The 21,214-nt window shown below is 35.1% G+C and overlaps 4 protein-coding genes across 5 annotated transcripts; 3 read left to right on the top strand and 1 right to left on the bottom strand.

The window, feature by feature from the left end:
* The first annotated feature begins 1,418 nt into the window (after positions 1–1,418).
* Positions 1,419–7,227, top strand: LOC125859904 (E3 ubiquitin-protein ligase RGLG2-like). Of its 2 annotated transcripts, none has more exons than XM_049539754.1 (12): positions 1,419–1,659; positions 2,881–3,113; positions 4,845–4,929; positions 5,006–5,146; positions 5,222–5,335; positions 5,437–5,534; positions 5,662–5,741; positions 5,827–5,932; positions 6,037–6,164; positions 6,294–6,495; positions 6,754–6,810; positions 6,894–7,227. In XM_049539754.1, the coding sequence occupies exons 2-12, from the start codon at positions 2,886–2,888 to the stop codon at positions 6,972–6,974; spliced, it is 1,320 nt and encodes a 439-aa protein (XP_049395711.1). In that variant the 5' UTR covers positions 1,419–1,659; positions 2,881–2,885; the 3' UTR covers positions 6,975–7,227. The 2 variants fall into 2 exon arrangements, with proteins under 2 accessions (XP_049395711.1, XP_049395713.1); XM_049539756.1 differs by having other exon boundaries at positions 1,425–1,659; positions 2,863–3,113.
* A 288-nt stretch (positions 7,228–7,515) lies between these two features.
* LOC125860987 (aldehyde oxidase GLOX-like) lies at positions 7,516–9,424 on the top strand. The gene has a single exon (XM_049541047.1). The coding sequence runs from the start codon at positions 7,679–7,681 to the stop codon at positions 9,383–9,385; it is 1,707 nt and encodes a 568-aa protein (XP_049397004.1). The 5' UTR covers positions 7,516–7,678; the 3' UTR covers positions 9,386–9,424.
* Positions 9,425–10,469: 1,045 nt separating this feature from the next.
* On the top strand, positions 10,470–15,973 carry LOC125859375 (indole-3-glycerol phosphate synthase, chloroplastic-like). The gene is made up of 10 exons (XM_049539112.1): positions 10,470–10,827; positions 11,405–11,653; positions 11,756–11,932; positions 12,704–12,778; positions 13,628–13,672; positions 13,766–13,930; positions 14,763–14,841; positions 15,237–15,319; positions 15,410–15,478; positions 15,729–15,973. The coding sequence occupies exons 1-10, from the start codon at positions 10,618–10,620 to the stop codon at positions 15,810–15,812; spliced, it is 1,236 nt and encodes a 411-aa protein (XP_049395069.1). The 5' UTR covers positions 10,470–10,617; the 3' UTR covers positions 15,813–15,973.
* Positions 15,974–18,046: 2,073 nt separating this feature from the next.
* LOC125859786 (uncharacterized) lies at positions 18,047–21,019 on the bottom strand. Its single transcript, XM_049539600.1, has 6 exons — positions 20,800–21,019; positions 20,133–20,244; positions 19,222–19,303; positions 19,024–19,150; positions 18,694–18,951; positions 18,047–18,611 (listed from the first exon to the last, which is right to left on the bottom strand). Exons 2-6 carry the CDS (start codon positions 20,242–20,244, stop codon positions 18,282–18,284), a joined length of 909 nt encoding a protein of 302 aa, XP_049395557.1. The 5' UTR covers positions 20,800–21,019; the 3' UTR covers positions 18,047–18,281.
* Positions 21,020–21,214: the final 195 nt, after the last annotated feature.

The raw sequence follows: 21,214 nt of genomic DNA on the forward strand, positions 1-21,214 counted from the left end.
ATCTCCCTTTAATTATAATATCCTAATTCCCCATCATACCTTTATATAAATCAAGAAGATTAGGCCAATATTAACTTATTGCACTAATTCACCATTTAGAAAACGAGGAGCCAAACAACACTTCTATAAAAAGAGGTCATTATTGCACAATTTTTATCTTAAACTTTTTAAGGAGTACTTATTAATTTTTTAAGCTTTCCTACTGTTACAAAAGATAGCAAAATTAAGCAAACTACTACCAAGGTATTCATGTTTCTTTTGATTAATATTATATACATTTTTTATTTTGTATCGTAATTTTTTGTTATCCTTTTCAAGACGAAATATGTTTTAAATCCAAATTATATTGTTCTTAGTCCAATGTTACGTTGTTTTAATTTTATAATCAAATTGACATTATGCACATAGTTTAAGAAGTCTTCCAAAGGAAATAAATTAACTCTTCATTAATCTTACTTTTTCTAGATTGGTTTAGCTTAAAGATTAACAAACGAGCTCCTCCTTCAAAAAGTTTTGCCAAAGATTAAGCTTCCTTCTTTCAAAATTAGGACCTTCTTATTGTATTGATTTAGATAACTATTCTAATTAGGATAAGAATTCTTATGGTTACAATTTGTTTTCGTCATGGAATGACGTTTAGTTATTGTTTTTTTTTAATAGTAGTATAACTTATCATTTTTTTTCAAAATCAAAGAGATCCAGGAAAGTTTGATAAATGAAATTGTCAAATTATTGAGGTGGAAATGGTATTTTTTGTTCATGGAAAATGTGGCTGATATCAAGTTGAGACGTCAAGGAGATTTTAGGAAAATTTGATAGATGAAAAGGTCAAATTATTAAAGTGAAGTTGATATTTATTGTTGGTGAAATATGATTGATATTAGGTGAAATTAGTTAAAGTGTTGAGGAGATTTACAAAAGTTTGATAATTGAAAAAGTCAAATAATGTGGTAAATGTTGCTTAAAATGTCTAAACACCATTCTTTTAATATATAAATACCAAAATGGCCATGTTTACACTTTACAATATGAAATTGAGATATTTGTCGAGTTATTTCCTTTGTTTAATTGAGTAACACACTATACTACAATTAGTCAATAACCCCACAAATAGGAGAATAAAATATATATACATAGATTTTACACTTTCCTTATCTCAAGGAGGTACTTATTTTTTCAATAGATTATTGGTTAATTACTTAATTGCATATTTTAGAATGAAGTTTTTTCAACCGTAAAGATAATACACAATCAATTTGACAAGACATAGTTGCTTGGATAGTTAACACGATCACTTTTAATTGTGAGTTCAAAGGTGAAAGTTCATATGGAAGGAGGGTTAAAAAAAAATAAAAATACATAGTGTTTAAAAATGACTTGGACGAAATATAAATAGAGGAAAATCATGTGTGGGAATTTGGCCACAATAAGGAGACTTCACAGAAATAAACAATCAAGAAACGTACGCTACAGAACAAGAGAAAAACAATCGGTTGGTCCACTTCCTAAAGCATAAACAAGCAAAAAGCTTCATTGTCCCAACCTACTTTTTTTCATTTTCTGCTCTATCCCCTCTCCACTACCCCACTCCTGAATCGCACACACAGAAACTGAGAGAATCTCAAGTAATGCAGCAAAACCTGGGCGGCGCTTGAACAGGTGCTGGACACTTTCTTTTAATTCATTTCTTTTTCGGAGTTTGATTTCTTGATGAAATTGGGACGACTCCTTAATATGATTTGTATTTAGATTTGAGTATTTCAAGTTTTAATGTACATTTGGGTCTTTAATTGTGAGGGTGAGGGAGGAGCATATGCAAATTGTAATATCTCTCGGAATAGTTTGTTATTGGGTTTGTGTAGTTGTTCTGATTGTACACTGTTTTTGACTTTCTGGGTGTTGGCCAAAAAGGTGTTTTTGATTACGTTGGATTCAAATTGAAGTCTTTGACAGATAATTGTGACTTGAAATTTAAGTATCTCTTGGCTTAATTTTTGATAATCTTGGATTCATATTGAATGCTTTGGCAATTTTGATTTTCTTGTATTGTTGAACTTTGTTTGATCTTATAATCTGCAATTAACCAGTCTTTCCTTCCCTTTTTGGCGTTATTACGATTTTTCTTGGGTTCTCTATTTTCTCTTCTGTTTTTTCTTCTTTTTCGATGGGTAGAGTGTTGTGGGGTGGGTAATATAGGAAGAAACTCGGTAGAATTAACCCACATTTGATTGTTCAAGATTTGACTGACCAAAAGAAACTTGATGTCAAAATGGACTTACTGATCAACTTTTGGAAGATATACACATAAGTAGTATGTTTTATTAAACTTATATTCACACATGGCTAGTCCTATGATAGTAACTGCAAAGTCATATTTACGAGATTGATTGGTTGGTGAACATGTCTGGCTTGGCCAAGCTAGAAACGTAAACTGATGCAATCACACAATAATGAGTCAGGCGGCTTGGCAGAGGAGCTTTGATGCGTTCAACAGTCTAGTTTTGCACTATTTAATCTTAGTATAATCCTTTGCTCCTTTATTTGATTTCAGCTGATCCTCTTCCTACTTCTTCACTTGCAAACATCAGCACATTCTTTTGTTGATCATTTTAGTAGATGTTACCTCTCATCATCCAGGTTGAACCCATATAAGGATTTGGTGATCTTTTTAACTTACTAGTGTTGGCTAAGATTTTACCAATCTGATCAATGGTTTATGTGAACTACAACCTGTTGGGAGTGTGTTTGTGTACAAGCACCCTGTGTGTTGGTGTGTAACTGTGTCTGTTTTAACATGTAAGTTGGGCATCTTTCATGTTTAATTTCTTGTTGAAAAAAAATCTAATGAAAGTTTGTTGTTAGAATTGATTTGGTCTATAGATTTCATGGGCGGCAAGAGTTCAAAGAGGTCAACAACTGGTCGATATGCATCATATGGCTCCAGTTCAAATTCAGGGTATCCAGGCTATGCACAATCACCGTATACTCAACCAACCTACAATTGCCCACCGCCACCTTCTTATCAAACATATGGTGGTCCACCTCCTGAATCAAGGAAAAGGCTTGAGAGGAAATTTTCAAAGATAGATGATGACTACAGCAGCTTAGAACAGGTAAAGACGTAAAGTGAAACACTTTCAATCTACGAGTGGGTAAAAGGATAAAACTTCAGCAAGTTTATGATACTAGGGAATATTGACCATAATTGTCCTTCATGATTTCTGTCATGCTGAAAGCAAGCATTTATTCTTCATGTTATCAACATATTCATATTGTCACATGTGGAAGTTGCAAATGCAAGAATGAGTAAGGCATCAGTAATATCTTAAATTCATGCTGAAATATGCAATTGTTTGAAATACTATACTTGTGTTTTTCTGCCACTTGCCATATTAAATTCTGTTGAACCTGCTTTGTAAGATTAGAAAAAAGAAGAAGATAAGCCGACACAATATTTTGGCTGTACAACATCTTTCCATAGGCCTTTTCTTGATAGATGAATAGTCATTCCCTCACAATTTCTCAGAATCAACATCTGTGATATGTTTTGCATGTTTGCGTATTCTTCATTCAGGGTTTAGATTTGAGGAATGTCAGATTTGACTCGTTGAATAGAGTGATTTTCTATGTCAATATGTTCATACCTCGTGGTTATTGTACAAAGAGTCTTAAGGCCTCATTTGTTTTCACTAAGATTAAGATGTTTGAGTTTGAATGTACATCTGAGCATGAATGTTTAAGATGTTGTATCTAGATTTGAACTATATTCAAATAAAAAAGTAATTAAATATTATATTTTAAAAAATAAACTAAAATAATTATTTGATAAAAAAAATTAAAACATTTGTGTTCCGTAGTGATGGTGGAGATGGTTTGTAGTGGTGGTGGTGGTAATGGTTAGTGCTATTAGCTAGTAATGATGGAGGTGCTAGGTGTGGTATGTAGCAATTGATAGTAGTGGTTGACAATGGTGGTGGTTGATGGTTGTGATGAAAGAGGTGGTAGGTGTAGTGTCTGGCAACAGAAGTGGTAGTGGTTGTGCAAATTATCCATGCATAAATACTCTTAATGATATTAAGATTTCGTTCAAGATCTTAATGATTTTGACCTATTTTAGATCAAATAAGTGCTTAAGTCTTAATGTAAAAAAATTCACTTAATGACCTAAAATCTGAAGTTTTGAACCATACAGATTCAAACCTCCCAAACAAATGAGGTCTAAATGTTCCCCTGCATCCTACTTTTCTATATTTGGTGAAGCAACTGGTTCTGACTAATTTTGTGTGTATATTCATTTAATTTTGCACCTAAAAGTATCTTTTTGAGCATGCCAATTGTCTGCTGTAAACTATAAGCTGCTGGTAAAGCACCAAATTTTCTGGGAGGGTTGGTGAAGAGTTTGTCAATCCAACATGTGATGTGGAGCCACATTTAAGTTTATTGGCAAGTAAATGTGAAATTACTCCCTCAAGGCCGGACGTCTTGTGTCTATTTAGTTGGTACAATCTATCCCCTGTAAATTCCCCTGATAATTTTTTGGAAGCTTCCCGATCTTAGCATAGATTGTCATGTATTGGAGCTACATACTCTATTTTGTTATTACCTTTTGTACTAATTGCATCTGCTTGATGCCATCAATGAAACTATGTCAAAAGAAAAAAGGGAAACTAACTTTGTCACTAAACCTGAGCGTACTAGCATGCTTTTGAACCAAATCTTTTAGTCATGATGTATTGAATGCTGGAGTTAGGAAGTGTGAATTGTTTTTTTTAAAGAAAATCTCTTTATCAGAATCTTTTAGAAGCTTTCTTTTTTGTTAATAATGTAACTTACTTCTTTTCTAGGTTACTGATGCCCTTGCACGTGCTGGTTTGGAGTCATCTAACTTAGTTGTTGGCATTGATTTTACCAAGAGCAATGAGTGGACTGGTAATACTTAAATTAGTTGTAGAATACCTATATTTGAGTTACAACACACTGTCCACCTAATCCACTCTTGAACTAGGTGCAAGGTCATTCCACCGGAAAAGTTTGCATCACATTGGGGATGGGCAAAATCCATATGAACAAGCAATATCGATCATTGGAAGAACACTGTCAAAATTTGATGAGGACAACCTAATTCCTTGTTATGGATTTGGAGATGGTACTTCTCTTAACACCTAACTTCTAATTGGATTTGTTTTAATCACAGAGGTCTTATTTGATTGTGTATTTGCAGCCTCAACACATGATCAAGAAGTCTTCAGCTTCTATCCTGATGAGAAATTTTGTAATGGATTCGAGGAAGTACTGGGTAGATATAGAGAATTAGTTCCCCAATTACGGCTTGCAGGTCCAACTTGAGTCTTCTCTCTCGTATTTGCCTATTTCTGATGGTCTGCAGTGGGTATGGTCCTGCATTTCTTCTGTTCATGACACTTATTATCTTTACAGGCCCAACATCATTTGCTCCTGTTATTGAAATGGCAATCACTATTGTTGAGCAGAGTGGTGGTCAGTACCATGTTTTATTGATAATAGCAGATGGACAGGTAGATATGTTGTTGCTATAATAACAATATTGAATATTCTATTTTGTCACCTGATGCATTTGATGTTCTTTTTTAGATAATTCCTAGTGCTTAGATACTCATTATCTAAAATGAGATACTATTACAGGTTACAAGAAGTGTAGATACTGTGAATGGCCAATTAAGCCCTCAAGAGAAGAGAACAGTTGAAGCAATTGTTAAAGCTAGGTAACTTTTTCGCTGTACAAAAAAAATATTCTTTGCTGGTGTTATTTCCAAATAATTCTTGAAATCTCTTAATCTTTGTTTGCAGTCAATACCCCTTGTCAATTGTTTTAGTTGGTGTTGGAGATGGGCCATGGGACATGATGAGGGAATTTGATGACAACATCCCTGCTCGAGCCTTTGACAATTTCCAGGCAAGTAACTACTGCTGTTTCTTTTCCTGTTCTTGATGGTATTGATTTGTTATCTCTTATTGCCTTAAGATTTGATTTCCAAATGTTACTTGTTTTTTCTTTAGTTTGTTAATTTTACAGATATCATGTCAAAAAATATGGATCTTTCCAGGAAAGAAGCAGAGTTTGCCTTGTCAGCATTGATGGAGATACCATCTCAGTACAAAGCAACTCTGGAGCTGAACATTCTGGGGTACAAACTTAACTCTCATCGTTAATCTGTTACTAGTAGATACTGAGATTTATCTTCAGTTTATTTTCTACTTCACTCTTCAGTCGGTGCTCATTTTGTTTTCTCAACTGGTTTGTACTTTTTGAGCAGTGCTCGTAGAGGGAATGAAATTGATAGGATTCCTCTCCATCCTCCTCAATATGGTGCAGCTTCTTTCGGCACATCAAAACCTTCACAAAACAGTAGTTACCATCCAAGTGCACCTTCTTCTAGTGGACACAATTCAGCTTTTGGAAGTGGACACAATTCTGCTGTTGGGTCAAGTCATCCAGCAAGTTCTGCAGATAATCAGGTAAGCATTAATTTTTCTGTATGATTAAGGTTAGCTGGTTAGGTACTTGTTTCTTTTTGTATTTATTTCAACTCGCGATAACTGCTCATAAACCATAAAGGGCTCATTCTGAACCGATTTTGTCGCATGATTTCGATTCTGTTCTTACTTATTCATCTCCATTTACTTTTTCCTTTTCTGATATTTGGTTCCATATCTTGATGGTACCTTCAGAATCTTTATTTTAACTAATTAGTTTCACATTTCATGCTTTGTCAGCTTTGCCCCATCTGCATAACCAATCCAAAGGACATGGCATTTGGTTGTGGACATCAGGTATAGTTGTACAGGTTTTCAATTTCCTTCTTAGGTAGAGGTACCAAAACTACATATATTGACTGGATCTCGTTTATTTGCAGACATGTTGTGAATGTGGTCAAGATCTGCAGTTGTGCCCCATCTGTCGAGACAGTATTCAAACTAGGATAAGACTTTACTGAGTGACTTCTCTTGGCGGAAGAATAATTTGCTGCTTTTTAAGAAAGCCTCTGATTCTTATATTACTGGGGAGGGGTTTCATAAATTAGTATTTTCTGATGGATATCAATGTCAGCCGTATCAAATATCTTTTTAATTTAGAGGTGCTACATTTCAGTATTTTGCTCTGTACATAGATTTTTTTCAAGGCAACTCATTGTTCATTGAATCTGGTGTTCATTGTGCAAGTAAATTTCTGCTTTCCAGCTTGTGTTCATCGATAGACCCTTATAGTTTCACAAAAATGGAGAAGAAATGGAACAATGTCCGAGCAGATTTATACTCTATCTAAATGCTTCTAAATAAAAATTAGTTTGATACCTTAAGATGCTTCAACAAATATTATTTTGTTTGGCATTTTCTCTGTGATATTCAACATTCATCAAGTTTCTGTGGTCACAATTTTTAATTGAGTTGCAACCTTTCTGGCTGAATGGATGAGTCTTTTAGTGTGTAAAAAGAATGTTTGGTGCTCCCTCTCTTAGTCACACAAAAGGTTCATGTGGCAAGAACTACCTAACCATTTATTAGTTAGACCAAAGAATGACCAAGATTAATTGAAAAATTGATTGCTCATTTGCATGACTTACTGTATAAGTCCCTATATATCCTTTCAAACCAGAAGGTATTCGATGAAAATTTCTCCTGCACTTCTTTTTCTTCTCTCATGGAGAAGCTCTGGCAGACAAGAATCAACTGCATCATCATCAGTGCAGCTCTTTTACTGCACTGTCTTATTTCATGCAGAGCAAAAGCTGTGTTGCACCATTCTGTAGAAAGAAAAGGGACATGGAAGCTACTGCTGAACAACACTGGAGTGGTGGGTGTGCAGATGGTTTTAACCCATTGGAACACTGTGATACTGCTTGATCGGAGCGGGTCTGGTCGATCAGGATACCAGCTACGTCATCGGTTAAATGGAACAAGATGCAAGGGCACTCGTGGCGATTTGTCAGACCCAACTTGCTATGTTCATTCTGTTGAGTATTGCATTTCCAACAACACTATCAGGCGCTTGAACATCATGTCTGACACTTTCTCGTCTTCTGGTTCCATCTTGAGTGATGGAAGGATCATTGAATCAGGTGGCTTTGGAGACGCTTCAACAAGGATTCACTACTTTGGGCCTTGTAAAAGTGGTGATAGTTGTGATTGGAGCCTGGGCAAGAAACACTTATCTGCAAAACGTTGGTATGCTTCTAGTCAAATTCTCCCAGATGACAGGATCATCGTTGTTGGAGGACGAGGGTCCTTCACATATGAGTTTATACCGAAAATGTCAACCAATGGAAATGTTTTTCATCTTAGTTTCTTGCAGCAAACTAACGATGGAAATGAAGATGGAAACAATCTTTATCCTATTGTTCACCTTTCTGTTGATGGCAAATTGTTCATTTTTGCAAACAGGGAATCCATTCTTTTTAACTACAAGCAAAACAGGGTTGTAAAGAAATTCCCAAGAATCCCCGGAATAGGGTCAAGGAGTTATCCAAGCACAGGATCATCTGTTATTCTTCCACTGGATCAAAAAGATGGCTTCCGTAAAGTGGAGGTCATGATATGTGGAGGGGCAGCTTCAGGGGCGAATGCAGCTGCTCGACAGGGCACATTCTTGACAGGTCTAAACAGTTGCGGGAGAATGGTGATCACTGGAAATAACCATAAATGGAAGATGGAAAACATGCCAGGGCCACGCCTGATGAACGATATGGTGCTTCTCCCAACTGGGCACGTGCTAATCATAAATGGCGCGAAGAGGGGTTGTGGTGGATGGAGGAATGCTGCCGGCCCTGCTCTTGAACCTTACCTATACAACCCCAAGAAAACTCTTGGCAGAAGGTTCACTGTTCTGAAATCCACTAAAATCGCAAGAATGTTTCATTCATCAGCAATTCTTGTACCTGATGGAAGCGTACTAGTAGCAGGAAGCAATCCAAATAACCAATACACTTTCAGAAATGCAAGTCACCCTACTGAACTCCGGCTACAGTCATTCATCCCGGACTATATGGGCAAGGAATACAATCATCAAAGGCCTCATAACGTGTCGATTGACATCAATGGCACGGAAGGAGTTGCATATGGTAACGAATTTTTGGTTCGTTTTTTGCTAGAGAGTAAGCCTAGTAAATATCTGTCTTTTAGTGCCTATGCTCCGCCATTTACGACACATTCCCTTTCGATGAATCAAAGGCTGTTGAAACTCAGGAGCACACGGATAATAAGTGATGCAAAAGGTTGGTGGAATGCTACTGTTGAAGCTCCTCCATCAGCAAATGTTGCACCCAGTGGATTTTATTTGCTTAGTGTTGTTAATGAGGGAATTCCTAGCATTTCTGAGTGGATTAAGTTCATTCAGCTTGCTTCAACTTGAATTAATTATCTTGTACTAACTTATGAATTCTTGCTAATGTTCCACACATTATCGTTTTTGTTATGAATGATTTTTCATGCTAATTGATTAGATTGACTTCTCATTATTGATCGTGGTTTTATGATTTATGAATGAAATATGTTACTCCACGGTGTATGTGCAAGTATTTTTTTCCTTGTACTTGTAGGATATCTCCAACGGCTCCAAATACACTTTTTTTTTAGAAATATTTAAATGAGTTGACGCTTGTTTGAGATGGTGAAATTGAAATGATTATATCATTTAGTCAACATATACATTTTTTTTTTACTAAGGAGAAGTATTGAACTTGACATTTTATTGGCTCTACTTGAACCACTATGTTTCAATCAAATTTGAGAATTATAATAAGGCTTAAATGCAATTGAACAATCAAATTGTTGCTATAAAATTTTGAAATTCTAGTCTTACACTAGCTATATAGTTGAAATAAATATAGAAATATAATATGATTACGAGTTACAAGATCGTGAAAATTTTGTGCCAAATTTTATAAACAAACTTGTCTGGATCATGATTCAACTACTTTAGTCTAAACATTGAGAAAAAAAAGAGAGGTTATGATTCAACTACCATAGCCCAAGCACAAAAGAAAAGAAAAGAAGACAAAGAATACACCCAGTTGGGTGTCTTAGATGGTACACAATGTCAAAATTTCTTTTAACAACATACCATAAGTAATTGTAGGATCATTTTTTCCTCAAATTATTAAGAAATTCTAAAATTTTAATTAGTTTACTGCTTGAACTTTCACTTTATCGTGATAAACTTCATTCCCATCATGTACTTTTTCATTAGCTGTCAATAAAATAATACATCATTCATCTCATTTTATGTGACATCTTTTTTCCTTTTTACCACTAATGAAATAATTTTCAACCACATAAATATCTATTATTTTATACTATAAGTTTCGAAGTCTTCCTTTTATTTTTAAACATCATTCGGATTAAATGATGCTACATAAAATAGGACGAAGGGAAATGATGTCACGTAAAATAGGACGGAGAGAGTAATAAAAAAGCTTGAGTGAGACCGTTGGACGTATGCGTCGCGGGGGGTTGGCGGCTACGGCTAAATCCCCAAAAGATCTAAATCTAATTTTGCAAGATATTCTATAGTTCTTCGGTGGTTCAACATTGCCCCTTAAGAACATCCATTTACTTCCCCATTTTTTTTTCTCTAATTGAATAATGGATTCTGTAATGCCATTGAGAACCGCCGCCGCCGCCACGGCAACGGCGGCAACTGCAGCGGCGACGGTAAGACCCCGGTTCTCATTTCAACTCCTTGCCAATCCCAGACCTAGGAAACCGGCATTCTCCTTGTCAGTTCCAACGACTATTTTCACGACCCACCGAGCTCGAATTTTACCCCAATTTACACCGGTTCGAGCTCAAGAGGTAGCCGAAATTGTTGATTTAATTTTTCTTTATTAGGTTTTGGTTGCGACTTGAAGATTGAATGATCTGTGTCATTTTTTTCCAGCATTTGAAATGATGGTTTTCTTATTTGCTATATGTTGCGTGATTAATTTAATTATTTCTCGCTGCTTATTCATTCTAAGAAGCCGCGAGATTGTTTACTTCCTTTTTGCTGCAAAAAGGTGGATACTTGATTAAGGAATGATTTTTGCTGTGTTAGTTGTGTTTTTAATCTGTTAAAGGATAACCATATTTTAAGGTTTTCGTAATTTGTCTTCCATGCTCTGTAAGAAAATCCAACTGGTGGGTATTATTTCATTTCAGTAGTTGATGTTCATATGGTTTGCATATCGAATTTTGGGCTTCTTAAATTTGTAAAAAAGATGTCCTATTTCCGTTACGGAATGATGTATATAGTGTAGATTTACCTCAAGCTCTTGGGTTCAGACACGCCTCTTTTATTTGCATTTTTTGATAGCATCGCAAGATAGATGAGAAAAGCCTTTCTTATAGAGATCATTTCACTAAGATAAATCATAATTGATTTGACTTGAAGGATGGTTCAGCGGTGGTTTCTGAATCCACCGTTCCTGAAGGAGATGCTCTCAAAATCAAGGAGTGGGAAGTGGAAAGATTCCAAGATGAAATTGCTGCAAGTCAGGGTATAAAAATTAGAAGGAGGCCGACAACAGGACCTCCTTTGCACTATGTTGGCCCTTTTGAATTTCGTATGCAGAATGAAGGCAATACTCCTATTAACATACTAGAAGAAATTATCTGGTACAAGGACAAGGAAGTCTCACAGGTATCTCTTGGACTAGAGTCTCAAATGCTGCCTGAGGTTATGCTATCATGTTCCTGTTTCAATACATTCGGGACGAACTAAAAGGCGATTTTTGTTTGCCAGATGAAAGAGAAGAAACCGCTTCTTCTACTGAAAAAACAGCTTAGCGGTGTTCCACCTACTAGGGATTTTCTAGGAGCTCTGAAAGAATCATATTCAAGAACTGGATTGCCTGCTCTTATTGCTGAAGTGAAGAAGGCTTCTCCAAGTAGAGGTGTTCTGCGTGAAGATTTTAATCCAGTACGTGTGGCATTTCCCTTCCATGTCAACTGAATGCTTAAGATCTTGTACTGTTTTAGTTTGACATTACTTAGTTTCTAGTTCCTTCTACATTGAGCTGTGGAATATCTGTCAGGTACAGGTCTGATTTTAAGTAAACTATGTTGAGACATGTCCAGATTTGTTATCGTTTCTTCTTTTCCTCTGAAGTAGTTTTTGACTGGTTTTATTTCTATTGAATTATGTTAGGAATCTTATGTTTTATAATTGTATTCAACAGAACTATATATAGTTCCTAAAAAATGTGTTTAAGTTCTTGAAGGCACTTGAAATGAGATAAGATTATAAACTAAATGAAGAGGAAAGACAATCTTCAATATTCTTGTCAAATAAAAGTAATAGTCCTATATAGGGAAAATTTTGATGCTTCTTGTCTGCCTACAAGCATCCAAGCAAATGAAAAGAAGGTGACGTTGTGAGGCATGTATTCTAGAGCTACATTTAATTGGTATTTCTTTTTATGTATGAAAATCTAGAAAAAGAAATGAAAGTTAAAAAGAAGTTATAATCAGATCTGTTACCATTTTAACATCATTGTGTTGTTTGCCTTTGCACTGAGTTATTTAATACCACAATAATTATTAGACTTAATCATGCACTTTCTAATGTACCAAAAAAAAACATCCATTAAATCAAACCCGTTAAAGAGAGTTCAAATGTTTCAGTTGCAACTTACCCTTGTTGAAATTATTGAAATGGGGGGACTAACCTTTCAATGTTTTTGCATCACAGGTTGAGATCGCCAAAGCTTATGAAAGAGGTGGAGCAGCATGCCTTAGTGTTTTGACAGATCAGAAATATTTTCAGGTAAAAGTTTGGATTCTTCAAATTGCTGATAAGGATTGTAGTTCTTTAAGTAATTAATGGCTTTAGGGGACAAGAGGGAGTTTTTACTTTCAAGTCTAAGGTTGTGAGTTCGAGTCACCAAGGGAGCAAAAAAGGTGGGAGCTCCTGGGGGAGGGGGGGTGGGGGATTTCACAAACACTAAGTACCCCATTACATGAAAATTCAGAAGCAGACTTTTAGTTTAAAAAAAAAAAGTAATTAACGGCTTTAGGGATAGCAACATGACTATCTAGGTACCACTATCAGAGACGGTTACTATCAGTAACTAAATTTCATAATGTAGATGCAATTTTCATGGTCATTCTTAAGATGAAAATATTGATGTTAGTTTCCCCCTATGCTTTTCTAGCAGGAATCTTAAGTTGTAATTATAGTGTTTGACAAAGTTGCAAGCATTATTTTTCCTTTTGAGCAAAGGGAATCTAATCAGAAATGCTGAAAGATTTGTATCCTTTTCCACCAATCAAACAATAATAGTAATAATGATTTGTATCCTTTTCCTAGTAGGGCCTTAAATTGTAATTGAAGAGTTGAAAAACTGTAACCAGGATATGTTTATGTTACAGATTACCTTTTTGATAAGGAAAGGATAAGCCATCCATTTAAGTGCATGACTAAATCTGCCTGTACATTCTTATTAGTCACCCATGAATTGGGATGTATAATGGAGTTGTTAGGAAGTGACATCAACTGTGAGAAATAGTGCATAAACTATACTGATTCTTTGTGTATTGTGAAAGTGCTTAGATGCAGATTGTCAAATGATTTTCCAAAATTGCTATCATGATTCTCTTTATTTTTGTCAATTAGGGAAGCTTTGAAAATCTAGAGGCCATAAGGAATGCTGGAGTAGAGGTATACAGATTCCCCCAAAGTTTGTTGTGTACCACCTATAATATATCATAATTGAGTCCTTTACAGTTTTTCATTGAGCTCCAACTTTTGCAGTGCCCTTTGTTATGTAAAGAATTTGTTATAGAGGCTTGGCAAATCTACTATGCTCGGGTCAAAGGTGCTGATGCAATTCTGTTAATTGCTGCTGTCCTACCAAATCTTGATATCCAGTATATGATTAAGATCTGCAAATTACTTGGATTGACAGCACTAGTTGAGGTAAATTGTTACTTTCTCCACCCTACTTTTTGACCATTGCAAGAACTGAAAGGGAATTAATTTTTTCAAAATCTATATCATATAATAGAAAAACCGTCTTTATTTTCATTGGCAAAAGTGAAAATGTCAATGTCCGTTTGTTCAAGGTAGTTAATATGTTTCATAGACAATGAAGTATATTGGTGTAAGTAGTTCTCTTTATGAAAGATTGTTGGGTTATTTCAACATCCTACCTATGTCTAGGCCTGGGTGATGGACCATGTATGACCCTGCTTAGAGTCATGGTCGAATATGGTGCTTGCTTGATAGGATTAGTTAAGTAATAAAGGTGCACCCGTATTATCAGCTATGACTTTTGGCATGATGGTGAACACTTGATTCTAACTAAACTAGTGGTGTCAGAGTCAATGTCATGGGTTTGACTCCCTGGATCATGTTGTGTGGGTAGGTGTTTGCCTAGGGGGAGGGGATTGTGGAGTAATGCCAATATCCTACCTACGGCAAGCCCAAGTGATGAGTCGGTAATTACCGGGGTTGAGTCATGGTCGAACATGTGTTTGCTAAATGTGTTCGGTTAAGAAATAAAATTGAGCAAAATGCTATCAGCTATAACTTTTGTATGATGGTCCTAGCTAAGATTCTTTCCAATCCGCATATATTGATATGGATTTCTATTGTATTCCCATTATAAACTAATAATTCCCTTATTGATGATATTTTTGTCATTGCAAGGATTCTCACTTTTCCAAGAGAAACAAGTTTCTTTGACTGTTTAACTGTTCTGTTTCTTTTCCTTCCATAGCCATTTTAACTTTTAACTTCTTGTTTCTAGGTGCATGATGAGATGGAAATGGACCGTGTCCTCGGAATTGACGGGGTTGAGCTGATTGGCATCAATAATAGAGACCTTGGTAATTTGCATGATTAATTCTACACCGCCAATCTACTCATTTCTTGATAGACTACATGTTGCCAACTGCTATAAGGAGACAAATTGAACAACAAAGGTGTACGTGCCCACTTGGGTTTGGGTGGTGCAAGGGAGAGGGGGATGTAAGATGATAACCTAGCATATAAGGAAATTAAACAAAATGAACTCCAAAGCATTGGATAAATTAATCAAGATTCCTTCATTAAGACAGAGATTCTAAATCCCTGTTCACTTCCATAGAAAGTCATGATTTCTGGCTACATATAGGGTTAGGGGAAAATGTACAAACAGAATAATGAAGTTATGAGCAACATGCTTAATCAACTGAACTTCAATTGTTTAAGATTTGTCAACTAAATCAACTTGTGTTACCAGGAACTTTCAAGGTGGACATTAGCAATACCAAGAAACTTCTGGAAGGAGAGCGTGGGGAAAGAATTCGGGAGAAGGGCATTATTGTATGGACTTCTATACATCATGGAAGCTTTTGTTTTAGTAGTTTTGCTCTCTCAATAAGTTGTGACTTCACTGCCACTTTAATTCTTCAGGTTGTTGGGGAGTCTGGACTATTTACTCCAGCTGATATTGGTTATGTACAAGACGCTGGTGTCAAAGCGGTAAGCTTCTTTTCTAATTTTGAAATTCACAATGACTACGTATAATCATTCCAAAACAGATGCTAGAGGACGATAATTGCTAGTGGCTATTTTCTAAGTATGGTTTTGCCTAGATCTCTGGTCTTCATTTGACAATTATCTTATCACCATCTACCATGATACATGCATTCTGATCAATAGTGTAGTTTGATTTATACCCTTGTCCATATCATAATTTATATATGATGATAATGTTGTTGCATATCCGTAGGTGCTAGTTGGTGAGTCGCTTGTCAAACAGGAGGATCCTGCTAAAGGAATAAGTGGACTTTTTGGTAAAGACATCTCCTGCTAAGATCTTGTTGAGATTCTTCCCCACAATTTTGTCATCTCTCACCATTTGTATTGTTCGTCACCTGCTTGCGTCAGTGTAAGATATAACGTATGGATAATATGCGCTATGAATAGAAATGATAATTTGATACTTATTACTTAATACATTTAGAATTGGGCGTATTTGAACAGCTGCATTGGTTTATTACTTAACTAGGTAAACTACCCGTGCTTCGCACGGGATTGAACTATTTTACTATGCTTACATATGGTCATTCGGTAATATTCGTATTTTCCATACATACACTACATTGTCAAGAACACTTTATCTTAAGGTAAATCATTCTTCTTAAATCTTAAAGTGCAATATTTTTTTTAATCTTCATTTTTGTTAAACAAAAATTATGAGTCATAGAGAGATTTTTAGTATAAGAAAGAAGTCTAAGAAAATCTCCATGGAAATAGTTGGTTAGAAGTAATGAAATTTTCTAAATTCCAAAAAGTTATAAAGAACAACATCAGACATTAAAGAAGAGACCAAAAAGCCTCGAACAAAAACACTCCCAAGTAAAGTGGAATATCACGTCCATACAAGAACATAATTAACTAAATTTAAATGGAGGACGTTCGACTCCTTTTTTATGAACCTCCATCAATTTCTTTTTTATTGTAGTATGTTGTATTATGTATATGTTAAAAATGACCAAAAAATTGTGAGTATTATAAATGGTTTTTCTCATTGTCTCAGAATAGTCAATACTATTGCCAGGATTGAGAAGTGAAGAAATAGGGAAAAAACTTTTACTTGGATAGTCTTGGAAGGAACTGATAATAAACCAAGTTTTTTTTATGAGCTTTTTTTCGAGCCTTTGTATATGATTTTTTCTTCATTATCTGCTAGAAAAAATTCAGTAATTTTCTTCAATAGAGACGATAATATGTATACCTCAATCCATAAAAAATGTTTGTACCTAAGAAAAAACAATCAAAATAACATACTAAATGTGGCAAGCAAGAGGGCAATTTGTTTGGTTCTTTAACAAACATCATCATTGGTTCCATATTAGTAATCACATATTTATCGTTGTATGCTATCAAATATAACACAATCCACAAGCAATTTTCCCAAAAAGTATATGAAGAAACCTGTAAAAAGGGACAAAAGAGAAGATAAATTTTCAATCATCCTCACTGAAATTTTTAACACAGTTAAAAAAAAAAAAGTTACAAAAATAGCAAAAAGAAATTGCAAGGGATACATGAATCACTGTGACTTAAGGTAAAAGATTAAGCTTCATAAAATAGGAGGAAGAAAGCTTTGAGAAATGGAACACACTTCATAAGAAGTTTAATAAATATATATGTATTTGACTGTTTTATTGCAAAAAAAACTTACAAATAATAGTGGCAGAAATAAAAGATTTGTTTACTAAAGAACCAAAGATTTCTTTTTGCAATTTCCCTTGCAAAAAGAAATTGCAAGGGAAAAAAACCCTACAAATAATAGTGACAGGAAATCCCTCTATTGATAGACAACAAATGCTAGTGCGAACAAATTCTTATTGTGCCTTGTCGAAAGGATCACAACTCATTGGAAAAGTTACAACTCTTCAAAAAGGTCACAATGTTTCATAAAAATTGCAACTCTTCATAAAAGTCACTACTTTTCATACAAGTTACAATTTTTCAAAAAAGTCGTAACTTTTCATAAAAGCCACAACTTTTCATGAAAGGGGAAGGCTAATTTTGTAAATAAATAAATTAAAAGGGAATTCTTGTTTGTGGTGGCGCCACGTAGGTGGGCCTAAGGTTCTCTTTTATATATATATATATATATATATATATATATATATATAATACATTTAGAATTGAGCGTATTTGAACAGCTGCGTTGGTTCTAACTATCAAATGTGGTGCTTTTTAGGTGTTTTATAGAACTTTACTCGCACGTACCTAATGATATATGACACATGACTTCACATACCACTCTTATAGCTAAATTATAGTGGTTAATTAATACACATTTTACTTTAACTTATGGCAATTATAACAAATTAGTACGGTTTAATATAAACATCAAGTGTGGATAAGTTTTTTTATTACATGCCTTTGTATATATTCAATGACAAATATATCTTTAAGCTAACCATTTAACTCTTAATGGCATGATTTTTAGCCACATAAGTGGCATTTACTATTTTAAATCACAAGTTTAAAAAAATCTTTCATTTTTTTGCAATACTTATTGCTCAACAATCAAAGCATTAAACATAAACGCTTATAACTGAAACATCCAAACAGCATTCAGGTATAGCATCCAAAAGCAAGTCCAAAACATCCAAACACAATTCAAGTGACATCTAAAAGCAAGTCTAGACATTCAGACACCATTGAGGTAGTATCCCAACGAAATCAAACAAGTAAATGTTTTAACATCACAAGCACAACAAACTAATTCTCCCCATCAGGACTCATCGTCAGACTCGTCATATCAGCATTCGTCTAAGAGATGACGAACTAGATTCTCCAATCCAGCAAGTCTTAAACGGTCTGCTTTTTGTTTTTTCAACAACTCTTGTACTTGTATCTGCAATGAATCTATCTCTTCCTCATTCTGTTTCAACGGAGAACTTAAAGAAGCAGCAGTATATCCATACGTGATACAGCCTACGCAATGCTCTGATCCAAGGCCGCTTACTTTACTTTTCTTTACTCCACCAATCTTCTTCGACAATATTGAAGCTTCATCATCGTCTGGCGATTGGTTTGAGCTATCATCCTCAGAAGTAGGTTGACTTTGACGCCATTCATTTAACCCAACCTGAAAATTTGAATGATAAACTAGCAATACATAAACAAATTCATGAAAGGAAACAATAATAGCTCTGAAGCTAAGATCTTACATTTGTCTCAACATATGGCTCGACCAAAGTACTACGACCATCCTTCTTCTTTTTCACAACATGTTGGATGCTCGTCTTTTGAAATTTCTCAGTGGTCCACTTTTCATTAAGTCTAGCCCATATACCTTCTAGCATCCAATCGGGCTTCTGACTCATTTCCCGAGCACACCGCAAGCAATCATTAAGCATAAAAGCAGCGATTCTCCCATAATTATAAAATGTTACATAATCATGTTGGGGATGCCATGCGCAATTAGTCTGCAAAAAATTACTAACAATAGATGTAAAAAAGTAATTTGATGACAATATAGAGAATTAACTTATTTGTACCTTAAAGTGATTCCACATTTGTTCTCTGTCATACACAGGTATCTCTCCCCAGGAAGTCCAAGTGTCACGATAAAATGATTTAATGGAATCCATAATCGCAGTTAGAGATTGGGTGGAGGGCAAAAACCTGGATTAAATTTAACATAGGTAAAAACATATATTCAATAACTAAAAACTAACAAAAGTACTACTGTTTACCCAATAGTCTCAGCAGGAGTGATAATCAGCCTCCGCGAAGCATCCAGCGTTCCAACCTCTCCAATATTTTGACTCTGTGTACCTGTAAAGATCCATAAATTTTGATAACTAAGGGTCCACACAAGGACAAAATGACCTTGGGATAGTTCAATGTACCTAAGGGACAAGTTCATAATTCATAGACCATAAAAGTCCAATCCACCATATTTACTTGTAACTACAGCCAGATAACCCCAGATGAAAATTAATGTTTCAGAATTATGCAAGATTCAATACAAAATTCACAATGTGGCTGCGAATTTGCAATGCCATGGCAGACTGCTAATAGTCAATCGATTGGTGACTAATTTTGTGTTTTGCCAGGTGGAAGGTGAAACAAGGGATCATATATTTCTTGAGTGCCATCATGCTAGGTGTTTATGGATCAAATTACTCAACTGGCTGGATGCAGTTATACTATGTTATGTCAACTGCTTTCAATGGATTATGTAACACACAAGGGAAGACCAAAATAGAAAAAGCTCTGAGGGCAAAGCTTGTGGATAGAAAGAAATATCAGAATCTTTGAGGGCAAAGCTCGAGCAGCATGAGCCTCACGAATAGGACAACTCCACATCTCCTCAATACTTTTAGTGTGACTCCACACTAATAATTAGAGAGAGACATTTACTTCATTCTTTTGAGTACTAGAGCCTGTCTTGGTTGACTATCTCACTAAGAGTTATATCCATAAACAACAGTTTTCTTTTTGCATTGTAATTTATGATTTGTCATATGACATGCACGAATAAAACAGTTCATTTATCGAAAGGTATATTTAAATATTTGTGTTCATGCATGATTCAAATGATTGTATTTCGAAAAGACTTCTGAATACATGTAAGAGGCATATAAGTAGAGTGCAGTGTGACCTGCAAGTGGAGAGGTAGTGTAACCCGTAGTCTCAGAAACTTTTTTCTTTCCCTTAGATTTACGTTTCACTACATTAGCACTTTGTGGACGATCGTTTTCCTGAGATGCCATCTGTATAATACAGGAATGGTTTAAAAAAAAATAAAAATTAAGAATACCAATAAAGTTGTTATTTCTTCAATCTATTATATGATGACTAAAGAACATAAAAAAGACTAACATCTTAATTTCTCCCTTGCTAAAATTTGATCATTAGATTTTTTATATTGCTAGTTTCGTTTTCATCAAGTAATTATTTCTTGCTTGTTTTATGTTCATCGATTGAATCTCCATTCTTGTGTGGCATGGATGTATCTTACTCATAGTCTTGTTGATTTGGGCTACAAGTAATGGCTAAATGATAAATTCTTCAAAGATACAATTGATTAGAAATAAGCTGGAAATTTTGAACATGCACTCAGCTACCCTTCCAAACATCTTCTGCTCACTCATTACTGAATACTCCACAATAAACAAAGTTCACAAGTTAATTAGTCAAAAACAGAGACTATACACGGAACTTTGAAGAAAATGGTGATATCTATCCAGATCTATTCAAAATCTCATAGAAATAGTAAACCTTAAAAAGTGAGAGCAAAACTGTGGAAGAAGGAAAATTATACTTACCTCAACTGAGCGGTGGTGCCGCCGTGAACGGTGGCGCGGCTGGACGGCTTTCTTTGGCTGTCGAAAGAGGTGAATCGGCAAGGAAATAGTAGAGAAAAAGTGAGAGGTGGGGAAGAGAGAGTTGAGAAATGAGGGTTTGCTCCCAATGTATATATAAGTTTTTCGACCACTTCAAGTCGGAAAATTGATCGGTAATCGCTTATAAATACAGCCTCGATTTTCACAATGTTTACGTCGCTTTTTTCCCGTCGGAACATCAAACAGTTTATAATTGGTCTTGTTCTTCTGAAATGGCTTATTTTGTAGTATTCTTTTTCCTCTGTTCCTAATTTCTTGGCTACAACAATTTGTCGAAACTCACTTCATTACTTCAATATATTCATCAGTGCCAACCTGTTTCGTATATAATAGTATT

This window comes from Solanum stenotomum, chromosome 3, assembly GCF_019186545.1.
Source record: "Solanum stenotomum isolate F172 chromosome 3, ASM1918654v1, whole genome shotgun sequence".
In the NCBI taxonomy this organism is placed as follows: Eukaryota; Viridiplantae; Streptophyta; class Magnoliopsida; order Solanales; family Solanaceae; genus Solanum; species Solanum stenotomum.

Coding starts and splice junctions, on each gene's coding strand:
- LOC125859904 (XM_049539754.1), top strand. CDS start 2,886: ATGGGCGGCAAGAGTTCAAAGAGGTCAACAACTGGTCGATATGCATCA. Junction 3,114..4,844: donor ACTACAGCAGCTTAGAACAG/GTAAAGACGTAA, acceptor CTTCTTTTCTAG/GTTACTGATGCCCTTGCACG. Junction 5,933..6,036: donor GAGCCTTTGACAATTTCCAG/GCAAGTAACTAC, acceptor TTTTTTCTTTAG/TTTGTTAATTTTACAGATAT.
- LOC125860987 (XM_049541047.1), top strand. CDS start 7,679: ATGGAGAAGCTCTGGCAGACAAGAATCAACTGCATCATCATCAGTGCA.
- LOC125859375 (XM_049539112.1), top strand. CDS start 10,618: ATGGATTCTGTAATGCCATTGAGAACCGCCGCCGCCGCCACGGCAACG. Junction 12,779..13,627: donor CAGATCAGAAATATTTTCAG/GTAAAAGTTTGG, acceptor TTTGTCAATTAG/GGAAGCTTTGAAAATCTAGA. Junction 13,931..14,762: donor GATTGACAGCACTAGTTGAG/GTAAATTGTTAC, acceptor TCTTGTTTCTAG/GTGCATGATGAGATGGAAAT.
- LOC125859786 (XM_049539600.1), bottom strand. CDS start 20,244: ATGGCATCTCAGGAAAACGATCGTCCACAAAGTGCTAATGTAGTGAAA. Junction 19,304..20,132: donor CACTACCTCTCCACTTGCAG/GTCACACTGCAC, acceptor GGATCTTTACAG/GTACACAGAGTCAAAATATT. Junction 18,952..19,023: donor AAATGTGGAATCACTTTAAG/GTACAAATAAGT, acceptor AATTTTTTGCAG/ACTAATTGCGCATGGCATCC.